The sequence below is a fragment of the Microtus pennsylvanicus genome, chromosome 16 (genome assembly GCF_037038515.1).
Source record: "Microtus pennsylvanicus isolate mMicPen1 chromosome 16, mMicPen1.hap1, whole genome shotgun sequence".
Classification (NCBI taxonomy): domain Eukaryota; kingdom Metazoa; phylum Chordata; class Mammalia; order Rodentia; family Cricetidae; genus Microtus; species Microtus pennsylvanicus.
Genome location: NC_134594.1, coordinates 43,193,971 through 43,212,567, shown reverse-complemented (window position 1 = coordinate 43,212,567; position 18,597 = coordinate 43,193,971). Strand labels below are relative to the sequence as shown.

The 18,597-nt window shown below is 41.7% G+C and overlaps 1 protein-coding gene across 11 annotated transcripts in view; it reads left to right on the top strand.

Moving 5' to 3' along the window:
* Positions 1–18,597, top strand: part of Rapgef2 (Rap guanine nucleotide exchange factor 2) — a 202,411-nt gene that overhangs the window by 150,640 nt on the left and 33,174 nt on the right. For all 11 annotated transcript variants that reach the window (XR_012908114.1, XR_012908115.1, XR_012908117.1 and 8 more), the window contains 4 exons: positions 2,435–2,566; positions 9,637–9,814; positions 14,285–14,421; positions 15,244–15,402. Coding sequence is in view for 7 of the 11 variants with exons in the window: in XM_075950925.1 (XP_075807040.1) it covers positions 2,435–2,566; positions 9,637–9,814; positions 14,285–14,421; positions 15,244–15,402 (606 nt within the window). In the remaining 4 variants the exon portion in view is untranslated. The remainder of the gene's footprint in view (positions 1–2,434; positions 2,567–9,636; positions 9,815–14,284; positions 14,422–15,243; positions 15,403–18,597) is intronic.

The following is an 18,597-nucleotide window of genomic DNA, read 5'->3' as shown; positions in this document are numbered from 1 at the left end:
GAAGCCTGGTTGGAGCGTGGGGCTTGTACAGTGTGCCTGTTTAGAAGAGGTTAATCTAGACGGAAGCCTGGTTGGAGCGTGGGGCTTGTACAGTGTGCCTGTTTAGAAGAGGTTAATCTAGACGGAAGCCTGGTTGGAGCGTGGGGCTTGTACAGTGTGCCTGTTTAGAAGAGGTTAATCTAGACGGAAGCCTGGTTGGAACGTGGGGCCTGCACCTGTCAGCCTCAGCATTTCCAACACCCACACTTTGTTGTTTTGTTTGACTCTCAAGAGCTCTTATTATCCCAGCAGCCTCTGGCTGTTTCTCCATCAGGCCTGGTAGGACCAAACCAGTGCACATCCCACTGCACCTCACAGGGATGCCTTTTATAGCCTTTGCTTCCTGCGACCTTGATCCATACCCATACTCAATAAAATTTATGTCTGTGTTGTTATTTCCATTTATGGCAAAAGATTTTTTCTGTGTGTGTCCTATACAGGGCATCTGTATTTCTGTTTCTAATTTTAGGAAGTATTTAATTACCATTTACTCTGAGTTTGGTACGTCATTATTTTGTGCTCTCACCCATGGAACACAGATGGTGGGAAGGGAGTTCAAACTAGTACGGGAACTCGGGGCATGGGTCAGTAGTGGCGGGGAGAGCTTGCCTCACATAGCACAGGCTCGAGTTTGATCTCCAGCAGTTAAAAATAACAATTTAAAAAAATAGATTTAATTTCCTCTTCTGCTGCTCATTAACACTTGTCTGTGAGTTCTGGGTTAGCAGAGGTTGCATTTGCGATTGGAGACATCTTACTCATCTTTGTAGTCCCTGCTACTAGCTGAGCATCTGTCACACTAGGGAGCCAGCAAACACGTGATAAATGGAACTGAATTGTTAAGAGTAAAACCGGTACCCTTTTAGTCTGCAGTTCTTGACTTAGGGAACCATTTTGCTGTAGCAGGCATGGGCGAGTCCACAGTAGCACACGAGAGCTGGGCGGGTCTCGAGCCCTGACCACTCCAGCCTTCTCCACAAAGTGAAGGCAGGCAGGAAGGGTGTCCCGGGAGTAGATCTTGAGAGGATTCCTGCGAGCTTTGAGTGAGGACAAATTCACTAGGTATTTGTAAGTTCATTTGACATGTTTAATTAAAAAATTCCACGTGGCACAGGTCAATCTCAGTCATATTTATGAGTGGTAATCACTAGGTTTCGGTTATTTATTTTGTAGTATAGGCATAGATTCTGAATGTAGGCATGCTGATACACCTGTCTAGCACCGATGGAGAAGTTGCTATTCTCCTAAGTTGTGTGTATCTCACAGCATCTTCAGTGAGCACACATGGGAGACAGGTAATGTTTGCGGCATGTTTACCGGACACTTCTCTGATATCTGTGAACATAGGAGTTTTTATCTATTTTCCATCTAATTGCACACTGTATAATAAATTCATATTTAAGATTTATGTACTTTGTGTGTCATAAAGTTGACAGTAGTATTTAGTAACAGACTTGTAACTACCGGGAAACATGTATACGTAGGACGGAGAGTGTTGGCATCTAGGCAGGTCTGAGTGAATGTAGGGTGGAAATCCATTTTTCTTACAGCATCAAAGCTTATGGATTAAATCCTAAGCATCTCCTTGGAAGTCTTATTCTAACTATGTGGCACCACTACATTTTTGAAGAGGGGACGAGGGTATAAGGAGTGACTGGAAGATCTCTAAGGCAAGCCCTTACTAGATTTTACTAGCGAAATAGGATCAGTATGCAGCAGCAAACAAAAGTATGATTGGTGTCTTACCATTCCAACTAGCGTATGTTTTCTAATTCATTACTTGTCAGTACTATTGGGATGGTGCATTTAACCTTGTGGGCAAACAAGGAGGGGGGGGGTATGTGTATAGAAAAGTGAATGTTGTCTGTAGAAGCTTAAATGTCAAGTTCCTAGGTGTTTTATCACTTTTCATATAACCTAGTAAGTGGCAATATGGTTCAGTGCTTCCAGGATGCTTGCTTTAAAAAAAAAACCAAGTTTTAAATATTATTTGAACATGAATGAACCAGAAGTCTGTTTCCCTAGCTAGCTAGCTAAACTTGTTACAAAGTTGCATTGGTTGGCAATTGCTAACAAATAGAGCTAGGGTAATTTGTTACTTGAAAATTGTACTTTACCAAATTAAATGTTCATCCATGTGTCTTAATCGCTTAACCCACGTATTTAGACATCTAGTTTAATACTATTAAGGTTCATTGTATGCTCATGCACTTTAACATTTTGTGAATTTGGTTAATAGGACAGTATTGACTAGTTTTGAGTCTGTGGATGGAAGTATCTTTCCTGGTGCTCAGTGCTTTGCAGTGGGCGCAGCATCATAGTTTTAAGTGTCTTGAAGCTCTCAATTCAAATTGTAAGCCCATTCTTTTTTCTTTTTCTTCTGCTGCTTCCGTAGCTCCCCGCAGATTTCACAAAGCTCCACCTCACTGACAGCCTCCACCCACAGGTGACCCACGTGTCCTCCAGCCATTCAGGATGTAGCATCACCAGTGACTCTGGCAGCAGCAGTCTTTCGGATATTTACCAGGTAAGAAGGACTCCTCAGTCTCCTCTGCTTGGGGGCGTTTTGGAATTCTTAGAGACAAAAGCTCTAAAGTAGATGTCTGTGCATACATTATGGATGCATGTTTTATATATGAGACATTGTTTGTGTTTCACAGACTTTGCTGTGCTGTGCATAGTTGAGGAAGCAGATCTTACCACTGGGTTGTCACCAGTTGGCAGAGTGTTGGATGATGACGGAATTGGTTCTTGTTACTCTGTTTCTTGTTACTCATTTCTCTACAGACAGAATTCGGTATATAAGTCTGACTCAAGTAAAAAGCAGCAATATTATCATCTTATGGTCATATCAACACATAAAAAGCCTTTTCCCTCAAAAAATAGTTTACTTTGGAGCCAAACATGAGTGACCATGGCATGGGAGCACAGATTCAGTTTGCCAAGTTGTTACCATGTAAAGGATGTGGAAATCTGAGCTCACGCAGACAATACCCAGGCACACATAGTTTTGCAGAAAAGTAGATATTGAAAGGTATCCAAGATCATACAACTTTTTGTTTTGTTTTGTTTTTAGAGACAGGGTTTCTCTGTGTAGCCCTGGCTAACCTGAAACTCAATATGTAGACCAGGCTGGCCTCAGACTCAGATTTCTCCAGCTGCCTCTGTCTCCTTCCTGAGTGCTAGGACTAAAGCCATGTGCCACCATGCCTGGCTTCTAAGAATATTTCTGGATGGAAAAATGCGTTGTTTCTTGCATTATCCATTTACTATAAATGAATAGAATTTTAATTATTTTTTCTTTAGGATCTGTTTTAGAAGGAAATTATTACCAAAGTCTATATGACCTTAAATTTTATTATAACTTAATGAAACTTTTATCTTACAATTCCAGTGAGTGCTGTTTATATAAACAAATAGCATTTTAAAGTTTTAAGAAACAGTTTATGGACCCAAAGTTTTTTTTTTTCATTAGTTTTTAAAGAAATTCAGAGTATTTAAATTTCTAAGTCAGTATACATCTTTCAGGCCTTTTTATATATCACAAAGACACTTAAATTTCCATATGGGAATTTTCATTAGCATACCAAAAATACTTATTTTAGTGTGCAAAAAAACAAAAAAAAAGAATGAAAAAAAAAATGGAAGTAGCCACAGGTTTTATTGCATAGTTCTTCTTTGGACCTCTCCCTCCCTCCAGGAGAAAAAAAACATGAAAAAATTATCAGAGACTCACATGATAGAGTTACAAAAAAAATCCAGGTGTACTTGGGGATGAGGAAGCCACTTTAGTGTCTGTAGCAGCTAAGATTGAAAGGTGATGTTTGTCATATAAACTGAAGACAGTGTCTTCTGGTATTGTTAACAACTATGGCTTTTTCAATGTTTTAATTTATATTGAGGTTAAAACTCTATGTCCCATAGCGCGCGCGCGTGTGTGTGTGTGTGTGTGTGTGTGTGTGTGGTGGATCTCTGTGGATTCAAGGCCAACTAAGGCCATACAGTGAGACCCTGACTAGGACAAGGATTTCTGTCCTTGTGCTAGTCACACTTACCAAACGCTAGGTGGATCTTCTGGTCAGAAAAACAGAAGCAAAGGAAGCACAGATGTAAAGAACAAGCCATGCTCAGCAGACAGACCAGACAGGTGGCAGGTAAACTCACCAGTAATGCTTCAGGGTAGACCCTGGCAAGAGCCCCAGGAATGCCCATGGTGAGGGGGCAGAGGCATAGCTCCACAGTGTTATCTAAGCAGCCTGAAGAGTTAACCTCCATGCTGAAATAAGTTTTAGACCTAGGTGGTTAAAAAAAAAAAATAATAATAATAAAGGCTTGAGCACAGGGTTAAGAGAAAGAAAGAAATAAGACATACCCATATGAGGGTATGGGCTTATCAAGGGAAAGTGGTCTTTATAAATGGGAATTTTTAATATAGCAAGGAATCTCTTTTCTCTCCAACAGGCCATAATAATCTTCCCTTTGTTAAAGAATTTTGCTCTCTTGGGAGATAAGGAGCAAAGAGGCAAGTTCAGAGAAGGATGGATTACAGTGTGGGGCTATCCTCAGACTTTACCTTTATTTCAGATACAACCTCTAAATGTTGGCTGTCGATTTTCTGTTTTCAAAATATGTGTATGCGTGCGTGCGTGCATGCGTGCGTGCGTGCGTGCGTGTGTGTGTGTGTGTGTGTGTGTGTACATCATGTGCATGCAGTGCCTACAGAGGCCAGAAGAGGGAACCAGATACCCAGGAACTGACTCTTAGTTGCATTGTGGGTTCAGGGAACTGAACCCAGGTTCTGTGGAAGAGCAGCCAAATGCTCTTAACTGCTGAGCCATCTCCCCAGGTCCTCTATTTCTAACATCTTCTTTTAACTTAGCTGTAGTTTTTATACTCCTGTTAAATTTGTAAATTACTGAGTTTATTAATTCTTTTTTAAATATTTTTAAATTCCAATTAAAGTAGACTAATTATGATTTGAAAAAACTTCTGTTTCCTAGGATTAACAGTTAAGTGCACAAAGTGAAACAGTTTACAGAGAGTAAATGTCCTCTTGGAAACATAAAGCCCAAGTTACTTTTAGATTTTTCCATTTTTAGAAAATACTTGCAATTTGAATTAACGTACTTACCAAATGTAAAATTAGCTGTAGTTTAAAAAAAAAAAAACCCTGCCTCTCCCAAATACTTCTTCTCTCCCTGTCCTACTTAAAATTAACTTCAATTTGATATAGCCAATAATTGACTGTCAATTGAGTAATTATCTTTTCAGGGCAGTGGGCCTGTCTATGAGGGATTGCCTTGGTTCTTCATGGGTGGAGGAGGGCTCAGCCCATTGTGGGCAGCACCGTTCCTAGGGCACATGGCTCTCCTTCCCTGTCAGAAACTCACTGTAGTGGACAACGATGCACACAAACACCATACTTTCTATGAGGCATGCATGGCCGCAGAAGGTCCCAGAAGCAGCTGCTGATGCTCTGGGTAAAGAGAGGAAGGACTGTGGTCTTGGTGTGGGGACAAAGACCAAGGTCTGTGTGGTCTCAGCGGTGGGGACAAAAACCAAGGTTTCCCCATTAAGCAGGCTCCCTTCTACCTGTGACGGACCATACCTGCTATTGAATAAGGGGCATTCTTTTTAAACTGGATAGAGGAAGTCCGTTCAGGATCATTGTGGTTTCCAGTCTGAGAGTTCTCAACTTGGTTATCGTTTACAAAAAATAAAAAGATATTCCTGGACTGATAGATACTCCTGAACCTTGGCATTGGGCCCCAAAAGAGTCGGTAGAATCCCACAGCGTTTCAGACTCCATCAAGGTGATGGCCTCTACTGCGCTGTCAGAAATCCCTTAAACAAAGAATGTAAGAGGCGCAGGACCAGAACACACCTGCTCCACGTGTCCAGCGCACAGATGGTGACATATTGATCTGAAGAAACAATGCACTAAGAAAGATAAGGAGGCTGTAGAATATGCCGGAAAAGAATGAAGGCACCAAAGAAGAGCTAGCTGCAGGAGCAGATTGCTAAGAGATGCAGGCTGTCCTCGCTGACAGCGTCTAAGTCTGGGCCCAGCCCAAAGTACGAGTAATAAAGCAATAGCCAGACTTTGAAAAGGAGGAAGGATTCAGCATGTAGCTCAGCAGCTGATACTCAGCTTGCTGGACACATCCCAGCACCTGCAGTGGGGAGTGGACCAAAACAAAACAAAAAGTTAATATATTTCATTTAAATGATAACAATTTCTTCAGTATAAAATCTATTTAATATTTTAACGAGTATTTTCTGTTTTTAAATTAACACATAGCCTGTAGTCACATAAGTTATTATTTAAAGGAAAGGCTTTTCGTTCGCTTCCATTTCTTTCATCGTAGTAACCCTTCACAGAGTGCTGGCACTGAAGATGCTCTTTAGAGAGGCCTGGTGTGGCTCCGAACTGACAGGGTGATGATGGGCTTTAGTAGTCTTCAGTGGGATGGGGGAGCTGGGGAGAAAACCTACAGGGATCAGCCGATTGTCTTAGCCTAGCTTCTGTAGTTATGTCTTCTGTGACCACACCCTTGGCTTGCAGCAGCATCCCCAGCCTGTCTGTTTCCCCATGGTACCCACAGGAGACTTGTGAGTTCTAACTTTGCATCGTATTTTTCAGTGTCGCAGAATGAGTTCCCTTCTTGGGCGACAGATTCTTCTGCCGGGAGCAGTTTTACTTACAGTGGTTGCTAGTGTCAGGACCCTTGTTTCAGGAGCCTTGAAGATAATAGATTTTCTGTTTTCAGTTATTTTCCTGTTAGATTTTTCTCTTATAATGTACTTCCTTCGGTTTGGAATCTGTACCCCAAACTGAAAATGAGATTGAACCTGCTACTCTAGAGAAATTGTAATAGATGTGTGTGGATTGCTTCAAGATGCTAGATTAGATCTCGTGCACCCTGGTGTGAACTGGGATGTCAGGGTTGGAGCTGCAGCCCCTTGGTGAGCACTTCGCTGCACACACCAAGGTCCCGAGTTCAATCCCCAGAACTGTAGAAATAAAAACTCTGTCATTCATTCTTTAAATACTGAATTAAATTACAAGAAAATGATTAAGACTCTGAAGTTAAAATTCCTGGGTTCTCAGCTCATGTAGCAGCACAACCCTGGCCTTGGGGAAAAGACCTTTACCTGAAGGTTAGAAAATAGTGAGAGGTATCCATACGCTTGTTGTAAGGGTTAAATAAGATAAGAGCTTGTAGAGTTCACAGCATTGCCTGGCATATTAAGGATTCAATGCTAGTCTGTTACTAATTTATTTTTGCTTTTTAATTTTATATCTATCTCTCTATATCTATCTATCTACCATCTCTCTGTTTGTCTTATCTATTTATTTATTTTTTTTTACTTTGTTTATTGATTGATTGATTGGTTGGTTTTTCAGAGCAGGGTTTCTATGGGTATCCTGGAATTCTCTCTGGAGACCAGGCTGGCCTTGAAATCAGAAGATCCACCTGCCTCTGCCTCCCAAGTGCTGGGATTAAAGGCATGCTAAATTTAATTACACTTAGAATTTAACTTTTCCCCCCAGTGGCCAATTCTGAAATATCTCTGTTACCTTTGAAAATCATGTGAGCTATGATTTTAAGTTAATACATTTTATAATAGCTTGTTTTTGCAAAGTTAGTTTTACACATCGTCTGAGTTCAGTTTTTCAGGTGGAAAAAGACGTTTATGATGTTCAAGGTTGATATAGTTAGTATATATTTAAATTCATCCTTAGGATGCAGAAGCAGTTAGCGAATTCCATGACTACCGTGTCAGATAAGACCAATTTGATGGATACACTGCAACAGCAAGTCATTAAAGACTAGATCGACTTGAAGGATTGCAGTTTGTAGTCTTCAGATTAGGCTAAAAGCCCTCTTGAAATGAGTGATTCTGGTAACTAAGAAAATGTTCAGTTATAATTTAGCTATGTGCTAATGGAATAGAGGAGCGTATGCTTTTAGGTGTATATGTGTTGTAGAATATTAGTTTAAGATATGTTACATTCATTTATGTTGTGGGATATTCCTTTAATGATGCAAAGATGTGTTTCATTCTTTTATGTTGCATTTGTTTAACTCTGAAAAGATGTGTTACTTTGCCTGCCTAATAAAGAGCTGGTTGATCAGTAGGTAGGCAGGAGAGAAATAGGTGGGGTTAGTGGGCAGAGAGACTATAGATGGAGAAATCTAGATGGAGGCATGAGAAAAGGGGAAGGAGAGGAGGATGCCAGTGGTTAGCCACCCAGCCACACAGACAGTCATGGAGTAAGAAGGAAGAAAGATAGAATAAAGAGGGTGAAAATCCCAGAGGCAATACATAGCTAAAGAGAAACGGGATGACTTAAGTTAGAGAAGCTGGCTAGAAACAAGTCAAGCTAAAGCCGGGCATTCATAAGAAAGAATAAATTCAGCCGGGCCATGGTGGCGCACGCCTTTAATCCCAGCACTCGGAAGGCAGAGGCAGGCGGAGCTCTGTGAGTTCGAGGCCAGCCTGGTCTACAAGAGCAAGTTCCAGGACAGGAACCAAAAAGCTACGGAGAGTTCCCGATAGAACATCCCCATTGTCTCAGTGTGTGGGTGCACCCCTCGCGGTCATGAGGTCCTTGCTCGTGCTCTGTCTCCTTCTGCTCCTGATTTGGACCTTGAGATTTCTGTCCGGTGCTCCTCTGTCTCTGTGGTGGGCGGTCCTTGGGCTTCCCACAGGTCAGGGAACCCTGATTGCTCTTCGAGCAGATGAGGGAGGGTGACTTGATCGGGGGAGGGGGAGGGAAATGGGAGGCGGTTGAGGGGAGGAGGCAGAAATCCTTAATAAATAAATAAATAAATCTAAAAAATAAAAAATAAAAAAAAATAAACAAAAACCCAAAAAAAAAAAAGAAAAAAAAACAAAAAGCTACGGAGAAACCCTGTCTCAAAAAATCAAGAAAAAAAAAAGGAAGGAAGGAAGGAAGGAAGGAAGGAAGGAAGGAAGGAAGGAAGAAAATAAGTTCTCCCTGTATTTTTTTGGGAGGTGGGGTTGGGCCCCCAATGAGTGTAAAAAAAATACAAACTCCATGTATGTTAGCCTTCTGCCCTGTTTTATGGCTTAAAGTTCAAGTGTCCATTGGAATAATTCAAATGGTGGCAATGCTTGGTGACCATGGTGCTCAAGCTACCTTCAGTTTATGGCTCTTTCTCCCAAGAAGACCAGCAGGGAAACGGTTCTGTCAGCTTTAACAATCCTCCTGTGAGAGAGATCACTGAAGATAGCGAATCTTAAACTCAGCAGAAGTCATTCCTTTTTAAAACTGAAAACAAATGCTACTTTTTTGCTTCATGTTTTTATCTGTTTTTTTTTTATAATAAATTCTAGTTTCTGAGGCAAAATTATTTTGGCCATAATTTTAACCGGAAATACAGCTACTCAACTTTTGAGATTTCTCTTTGGTTGTACACAGCTACTTGTTGGATGCTGACTCCCAACTAACTGTAGAAGAATAAATGCCACAAATTATTTTGAGCTGTAATTGTTCTTACCTCTTAGGTGTCCTGTGACTGATTGACTTAAAAGAGTTTTTAAAATCTGTTTTTCACCCGATGCAAGGCCACGGAGAGCGAGGCTGGTGACATGGACCTGAGCGGACTGCCGGAGACGGCCGTGGATTCTGAGGACGATGACGATGAAGAAGACATCGAGAGGGCTTCGGACCCCCTGATGAGCAGGGACATCGTGAGGGACTGCCTGGAGAAGGACCCAATAGACAGGACTGACGACGACATCGGTGAGTGCCCGAGGAGTGGGCCCTTCAAGCGGGTAGAAATATTGAGAGAGGTACATGCTGGTACAATGTAGCCCAAGTCTGGAAGAGTTTTCCAAGTCCAGCATCTCCAAACTCCCTTAGTATCAATAGTGGTTACTAAAGCTCTTCCTTCGTATTTGAAAAACAAAAACAAAAAACTTGTTGAAAAGAGTTTTCCTCAGCCAGTATCTGCAAATAGTTTTGTGAAAGATTCTTCTAATAGACCCATCCACATAATGTTTATCTTAGCTTAATTTCCAACTCCTCCCAAGTAAGTTAAAAAAGTCTTAATACAGCATTACTTACAGTAATTTTCTTGCACGTATTATTCTGGGATTAAACATTAGGTAAGTGCTAGTTGACAAGGGGTTCTGTAAATGACTGCTTTATGTTTATGTCTGAGAATGATATTAGGGGAAAGAAAATAGCAAAATGAGGTAGTGAGTAGCCTGTGGGTTGTAGAGTTCAGATTTTATTCTATCTAGTATATCATTCTATTATTGTTGTTGTTATTATTATTAGTCAGTGGGATTTGTTTACTTCATTGATTTATTTTAGGCCAGGTTTTCTTGCATGGCCCACATTGACATCAAACCCACTGTCCTCCTGCCTCAGCCTTCCAAGTGTAGGGGCTGTAGATAATGTGTTGCTTGGGTTTTTGTCCACTTGACACAACCTGGACATACCTGGGAAGAGGAAATCATAACTAAGAAGATTCATCTGTCAGTCTGCCTGTAGAGAAGCCTATGGGCGTTTTATTCATTGATGATGGATGGATGTAGAAGGGCCCAGCCCACTGCAGGTGGTCCTGCGTGGGGTAAGAAAGCTGGCCGAGTTAAGCTTTGGGGAGCAAGCCAAGAAGTAGCATTCCTCCGTGGCTTCCCTTCAGGTCTTGAGTTCCTGCCCTGATTTCCTCATGATAGACTGTTACCTGGGAGGGTAGGCCGAAACACCCATTCCCTTGCTTATGGTCACAATGCTTTGTCACTGTAATTGACAACCAAAGACAGATTTGTGTCAGAAGTGGGATATTACTGTGACAGATCTGACCATGTGGTTTTGGGAGGATTGTGGTATTGAACTTTAGGCTCTAAAAGCCGTTGAGTGCTCCAAGTTCAGTGGGCTATTCCAGAGGAAGGTGGAAGTTAAGCGTATTGAGAATAAGCCCCAGTGAGCATTGTTTCTCCATGGCTTCTGCCTCCATCTATCTGCCCTGCCTTGTGTCCGTGCTCCAGCTTTCCCCAGTGATGAATGTGACCTGAGAGGTGTAGGAAATGAGCCCTTTCTTCCCCAAGTTGTTTCTGGTCATAATGTTTTATCCCAGCAAGAGAAACCCTGACTAAGACAGATATGTACTGGTGGAGGCGCAAGTGCACCTTGAAGTTAAAAACATTAGGGGGCCGACTTGTTTGCTTCATAATAGCTTTGCCTTTGAATACACACCCAACTCTGGCTCTTTTTGCTTAAAGTGCCAAGTGATAACTAGACGTATTTACCACCAGCATTCTAGAATCTGTAACTACCCCGACAATGGCAGGCGATTGTTTATTATACCACTTCGCTAACTCTTTAAGCCAGTACATGTTTGAAGAAGAATTCAATGAACTCGTCGGTGAAATTAGATATAGTGAGGTGTGAGGAACTTGTTGCCTGTCTTTCAACTAGACGAACATACTTATGGAAAAACTGTGACAGTTCAATCTGTTTACATATGGCGGAAAATGGAAAACCAGCCCCCCAGATTACATGTGTCTAATTAAAGTCATTTACAGGAACTGCAAACCATTTAGCGATGAAAAGCATGTGCTGGTAATCATTCATTCATTTAGGGCATGTGTCAGGGCGCCTTCTCGTTCAGGGTGAAGAAGGAGATGAGGCCCTGCCCTGCTGCAGCACAGGGAAGCGACACAGGGCAGGGGAGGCAAGACAGATTGCCTGAGCTCTGTGAGGACAATGAGCAAGGGCTGGGCTGACAAGAGGACTTGCACCAGAATCTAATTGATGGCCAGAGTTTTCATTGGACTTAGAAACATTGATGAGGGTTACTTCCAGGAGCATGGGTACTGGAAAACCCACCCTAGCCTGGGCTACAACTAGTGAAAGCTGCAAGCCTTGCAGGAAGCTGGCCAGAGCAGAGACTCCCTTCCGCCATTTGGGGCCAGCAGTTGTTTACAGCATCCTCAACCCTGGAGAGGGATCTTGGTGACGCCGAGTTTAGGTTACCTAGACACATGAAGCTTGTATGCCTGCTGGGTCCCAGATGCTCCCACTCTCTCCTGTAGGGAGTGTTTCTCCTCACAGGTAGCCCTCATACAAGGAGGCATAAACTTGGGCCCAGGGGAAGGATGGTCACGTGGTTTGGCTTCCTTGGGTCAGACACTTCATCTGTTTCCAATGGCCAGAATTAGTTTCCACACTCTCTTTTTGCCCTAGCCCAACCTTTATAAACAAACCCACCTATTATAGTTTTTAGTAAAAGTATATGTGTTCAACATCCCATCTTATTCTAGAGTGGTTTCCATGAGCATTTAAAAAATCTTAAATACTGCTTATACATGGATCGGTTTGAAGCTGTCCTTTTTTGTAAACTGACTGATGTATCTTCTCTTTTGTAATTTGAGAGTGGTTGTGAGAGAGATTTTAAAAGTATGCACAGACATGTCTATTGTTCCTGGAAATGTAGGACTTACTTTGTATCTGAACAGCCTTCTTTCTCAGAATTCCTGGAAAGCAGGAGCTGCCCAAGCTCCTACAAATAAACACAGAGCTGGCTGACTGCTTTCCAGTGTGTGCGTCTCTGCGACGGCTAGCCTTCATTTGATGCCATTACTAATGGAAAGCAGGAGCTGCCCAAGCTCCTACAAATAAACACAGAGCTGGCTGACTGCTTTCCAGTGTGTGCGTCTCTGCGACAGCTAACCTTCATTTGATGCCGTTAGTCAGCCACGGCGTGACAGACTGATGAGCGTGCGCACGTGCCCATTTAAGTTAGAGTAGATGCAATTGCTAATTAATGTTTTTTAACAACTGCAAAAAGAAAATAATTTCCGTTTGGGTTCCCAAAGATCCCCGGATGTGTGCCCTTGTCTCAGGACTCTGAAGAAAAAGAGTTTCTCATAGTCAGTTTTGTTCCAGGAACCATGACTACTCAGTTATTGGACGGTTGCAGCTTTTCTGATGAGGGAACTGAGCTCGGGTCCTTTGTAAGAGCAGGATACACACATGCTTGACTCCTAACTGTCTCTCCATCCTGATTTTGGTATTTCAGCTGAATCTGGGAAATGGCATATATTCACTATTAGGCCTTCTCTCTTTTATCATCTTTATTCTTACATATGACACAGGCATTTCCTATTCGTATTTTTTAATCCTAGTCTCTGTTCTCAAAATGGTTTCATTAAGCATTAATTTAATAGGACTCTTATCAAGAAGCAAATTAATATACCTGTACAGAGCAGTTTAAAGTTGTTCTGATGGGGACTGGTGATGTTGCCCAGGAGAGTGCAAAGCCTTAATAAAAAACACATAACCCATTAAAAATATTCATTAGTAAAAGATATTTTACAGTGTATTTCATTTCTAGTCATAGGTAAAGTAATACTTGATTTCTGTTATTGTCTAAGTACATATTAAACTCCAAATGTTTTTTTAAAAAGTATTTATTGTTTCATTTTTTTTTAATACCTATTGGACTTTGCAAGAAAATGTAGCAACTCCCAGAGACAGAAAGGGGTAAAACGTGTGGTCTGTAGGATGAGGGGTGTTAGCTAAAGAACACTCTAAAAAGAGCAGGGATACTCAGTGATGTGGTGGGAGAGGACCACAACTTCTTCGTTGCCCTCTGTGATTCAAATCAGAGGGCCATTGCATTTACGATTGTAGCTACTCCTGCCTTTTAAGTGATTTGCTGTGGATCATATATTGCAGAGTTATTTTATTACTATGCACAATATTTAAAAAAAAAAAAAGGCCTGGCACAGATAAGCCTGCTCATTCCAGAAGACAGAACTTATTCTTTCTGTAAAATATACTTTGAGTTGGGCAGTGGTGTCTCACAACTTTAATCCCATTATTTGGAAGGCAGAGGCAGGAAGATCTCTGTGAGTTTGAGGCTAGCCTGGTCTACAGAGCTAGTTCTAGGACAGGCTCCAAAGCTACACAGAGAAACCGTGTCTCAAAAAACCAAACCAAAACAGAAGCAAACAAACAAAAAGATATACTTTGAAATTTCTCAGAAGACTGTTATATCCGACATAGTCTCTGGGTACCACCCACCTTCTTACTCCCCTGATGACCAGAGCCAACTGTGTACTGAAGGGCTCTGCAGAGGACTTGAGTTGAAGAGTCTAGTCATAGCATGGCATTACCTAGCCAGGGCAGAAGAAGACCTTGAGACTGGGGTATTTTGCTTCTAAACCTGTTTTTAATAGAGATGATGGTTTTGCTTTCCAGAACAACTCCTGGAATTCATGCACCAGCTGCCTGCCTTTGCCAACATGACGATGTCCGTGCGCCGGGAGCTCTGTGCTGTGATGGTGTTTGCCGTGGTGGAGAGAGCTGGAACCACCGTATTAAACGATGGAGAGGAGGTCAGTGGGTGTTTTCACCATTGACAAAGCTCAGGGGCCAGTGGTACCCAGACGAAACCGTGGTCTTGTTCTCACCATTGACAAAGCTCAGGGGTCGGTGGTACCCAGACGAAACCGTGGTCTTGTTCAGCCTCGTGGAACCTCAGCAGTAAAAAGTTTGAATAGATGGAAACTGATGGCCTCTCATTTACTTAGAGCATTGAAAAGCCCATTTCACAAAGTGTTACTAGAGGCTTCGGTTTGGTTTCGTTGCTGGGAACCAAACTCAGGGCCCTTCACATGCTAAGCAGGACTTCGCCACTCAGGTTGTCTGCCATCCCAAGATGTGCTTTTTAGTTTTTGCCTCTCATCAGAACAAAAATGATGTTTTATTGAGACTTTGATGAGCATTTTATCTTCTTTACATTTCCTTTGATATATGGAGGAAATTTTTTTTTCCTGTGTCATTTTGAGAATACTCAGAATGTTGGTTTTTCAAGACAGGGTTACTCTGTGTCCTGGAACTAGCTCTGTAGACCAGGCTGACCTTGAACTCCCTGAGATCCACCTGCCTCTGCCCCCCAAATGCTGGGATTAAAGGCGTGCACCACCACTGCCAGGTGAGACTATTTAAATTTTTAAATGGTTATACTCTGTGCAAGGCCTAACAAGTGTGTAGATGTTTTGCTACGTCTTACTGCTTGCTCGGTAAGCAGTTAAGCGTTTTTCGGTAATTTATCCCGTCTTGAAGACAGAAGACCCGGGAGGCTAGTTTGGGACCATTGTAGCATTTAAGCCAGGTGATGACATGCTGTCTTCTGCTGTGTCTCATTTTCTGCTCAGCTGGATTCCTGGTCAGTGATTCTCAACGGTTCCGTGGAAGTGACCTATCCAGACGGGAAGGCAGAAATCCTGTGTATGGGCAACAGTTTTGGGGTGTCGCCTACCATGGACAAAGAATACATGAAAGGGGTGATGAGGACGAAGGTGGACGACTGCCAGGTATGAGGCGTGTGACAGTGTAGACCGGATTCCTTGTAGACAAAAATGCCGGGTTAGCAGGCGTTGCTCACCATGGCCTTGGCTTCACGACCTCTTGGGCTTCTGCATTCGTTTTAAGACTTGGTCTATTTTTGCAAAGAGCATCACTGGAATCTCCTGAGAATTTTTTTGTCTCTCTGTCTGGGTTTGGTATCTGGGCAAAAGTTTGATAGGGTTTCTTCCTTTAGTGTTTTGTGAACTAGTTTGAGCAGCCGAAGTGTTAATCCTTCCTTGAAATCTGGTAGAACTCAACAATGAATCCACCTGGGCCTGAGCCCTTTTCTTAATCAGGGTTTTGTTTTGTCTGCTACTCCATCAATCCTGTTGTTTGTAGATCTGTTTAGATTACTCATCCCATCTTGGCCTAGTTTTCGTATATCTTATTCATCTAAAAATTATTTCTTTTTAGATTTTTCCAATTTTATGTTTTCCAATATTATGTTTTCAAAGTATATTTTGTTTATTTTCTAAATTTCCTTAGTATGTGCTCTAATAGCTTTTTCACTTATTTTTATTAATTAGTGTTACATGAGGAGGGGGCCCCTTGTTTGTCCTGGCCACCCAGCTAGCTTACACCTAGCAGAAACTATTAATTAAAACACTGCTTGGCCATTAGCTCTAACTTCTTGCTGGCTAACTCTTACATATTAATTTAACCCATCTCCATTAATCTGTGTATCACCACGTAGCAATGGCTTACCGGAGATTCTAACCAGCGTCCATCCCCAGCAGAGGATCCATGGCTTATCTTGACTCTGCTTTCTTACTCCCAGCATTCAGTTCTGTCTTCCCCGCTTACCTAAGTTCTGCCTTATCAAAAAAGGCCAAAGCAGTTTCTTTATTCATTAACCAGTAAAAGCAACACACAAACAGAAGGACCTCCTACACCAAATTTGGTCTTCTATGGCTACAGGTATACCTTGTTTATCTTATCAAAGAACCAAATCTTGTTGTTGTTGGTTTTGTTTTTGCTTGTTTCTATTTTGTTAATTTCTTCCTAGATCTTAAGTATCTCTTTCCATTTGCTGGTTTTGTGTTTAGCCTGTTACCATTTGTCCAAGGCTCTGTAGTGTGCCATTAAATTATTTATTTAGGTCTGATTTCTTAATGCAGACACTTAGAGGTATAAACCTCCCTCCTAGAGCAGCTTTTTTTGTATCCCATAGGCTTCCGTTGTTCCTTTTGTTCGTTTCTAGGACTTTCTGATTCCCTTCTTGGTTTTTGCAGTTACCCACAAGTTGTCCAACCGTGTGTTATTTAGTTTCCTCGACATTGTGAATGTTCCGGAGTTCCTCGCACTTCTGATTTGTAGTTTTATTCATTGTGATCAGATAGGGTTATTTTACCTGTACTGCTTGCTAAGACTCACTTTGTCCTGCAGTGTATGTCCTGTTTTAGAGAATGCTCACGGACTGCTGTAGTGTTGCAGGGAATGTCCTTTGTCTGAGGGCCCTGTGACCCATGACGTCATTTAACTCAGATGTTTGCCTATTTTATGCCTGGGTGATTTGTCAATTGATGACACTGTTTTATTAAAAATCTGCCTCTTATTTCACTGGAGTTAATCTATAACTTCTTCCTGCAAGTAGTATTTGTTTTGTGAAATTAGTGTTCAAGGTTCTATGAGTTTTATTTTTAAAATTGTAACATGCTCTTAATGGATTGCTGCCTTAGCGGGTCAGAAAGGCCTTTATCTCCTCTACCTAGTTGTGGTTTAAAGTTCGTTTTGTCAGATAGGAGAATAGCAGCTCCCGCCCGTTTTCTGGCTCCATTTGCTAGGAATTCATGTTTCTATTTTTTTACCCATCTAAAACCTTTCCCATCTTTTACAATTAGGTGAGTTTCCTGGAAACAACAAACAGATGCCTCCTGCCTTTGAGTCCATGATGTTGGTCTGTGTCTTTGGGTTGAGACATTAAGACCCATAGTTATTCGGAGTTGCAGGAAGGTGTGTGTTACGTCCCGCCATTTTGTTGACTGTTTAAGCATTTAGTGTTTTCTTGTTCTTCTCTTGTCTAAACATCCCTGGAGTGCTTCATTCTCCTCTCCGGCCCCAAGGATGTGTTTGTCTTTCTCTTCATTCTGAAGAATTCCTTCATTATCTTCTGTAGAGCTCACTCAGTGGCAATTAACTCATTAAAGCCTGTTTTTATTGTGCTAAGTTTTCCTTTCCCCATCAGTTGGCACTGATAGCTTTGGTGGGTAGAATAGCCTAGGTGGACAGTTGGCTTCTCAAGTTTCTGTGGAGAAACCTGCTGTTTCTCTGATGGGCCTGGCTTTCTTTTTGCTGCTGTTTATCTATATCCACATTCATATATTTGTTCTGAATATTTGGTGGTTGATCATAACATGATGAGGGCAAGGCTTATTTATTTATTGCTCTTCTCTGGTGTTCTAAATAGTTTCTGTACCTGGAGAAACAGTTCTTTGTCTAAGTTAGGAAAAAATGCTCTCTATGCTTTTGAAAAGGAATTCATTGCCCTCTTTTATAACTATGACTGTTACCTTTAATCTTGTCATGGTATCCTAAATTCTTGAAAATCAAGCTCTAATGTGTTTTCATTTATCTTTGTCCTTGTTGAGATTCTCTTACGTTTCTACTTCATCAGGTTTAGAGGTAGGCCTTTACTCAGAGGTTTTGTATTTGACTTCTTAATGTTTTTCACTTTCTCATCACCAGTAGTTTTTGTATTTCTGTCTTCTTACTGGATTCCTCTTTCATACTGCAGATTGACTTACGTTTCTATGTAGGTTCTCTTGAGTTCTTTTAAGAATTTGTTTGCTTCTGTGAGGTCTCTGGGCTTAAAATTCTAAATTCTTTTGTTGCCGTCTAGTCGTTCACTGCAGGCTTCACTGTAGGAGTCAGATCGCCTGGCTTTCTGCACTGCTTGTGGTTTGAGTGGAAATTGTGCATCTGGAGCTAGTCACGGGTTGAATTGATTTACTCTTTATCTCTGCTTACCCTATCAAAGTGAGTATTTACTTGTTCAGTAGACACTAGCTTGTTATCATTAGCAGGGCAGCAACTAGGGCTAGGGCCTGCTGATGTACAGGCCTCACCAAGACAGCAGGTGGAACTGGAGCCTCCCAGGCGCACTGTGCTTACCAGGGGAGTGGACAGGGTTGGTTTCCTCCCCCTTCTTCACCCATCCTCCG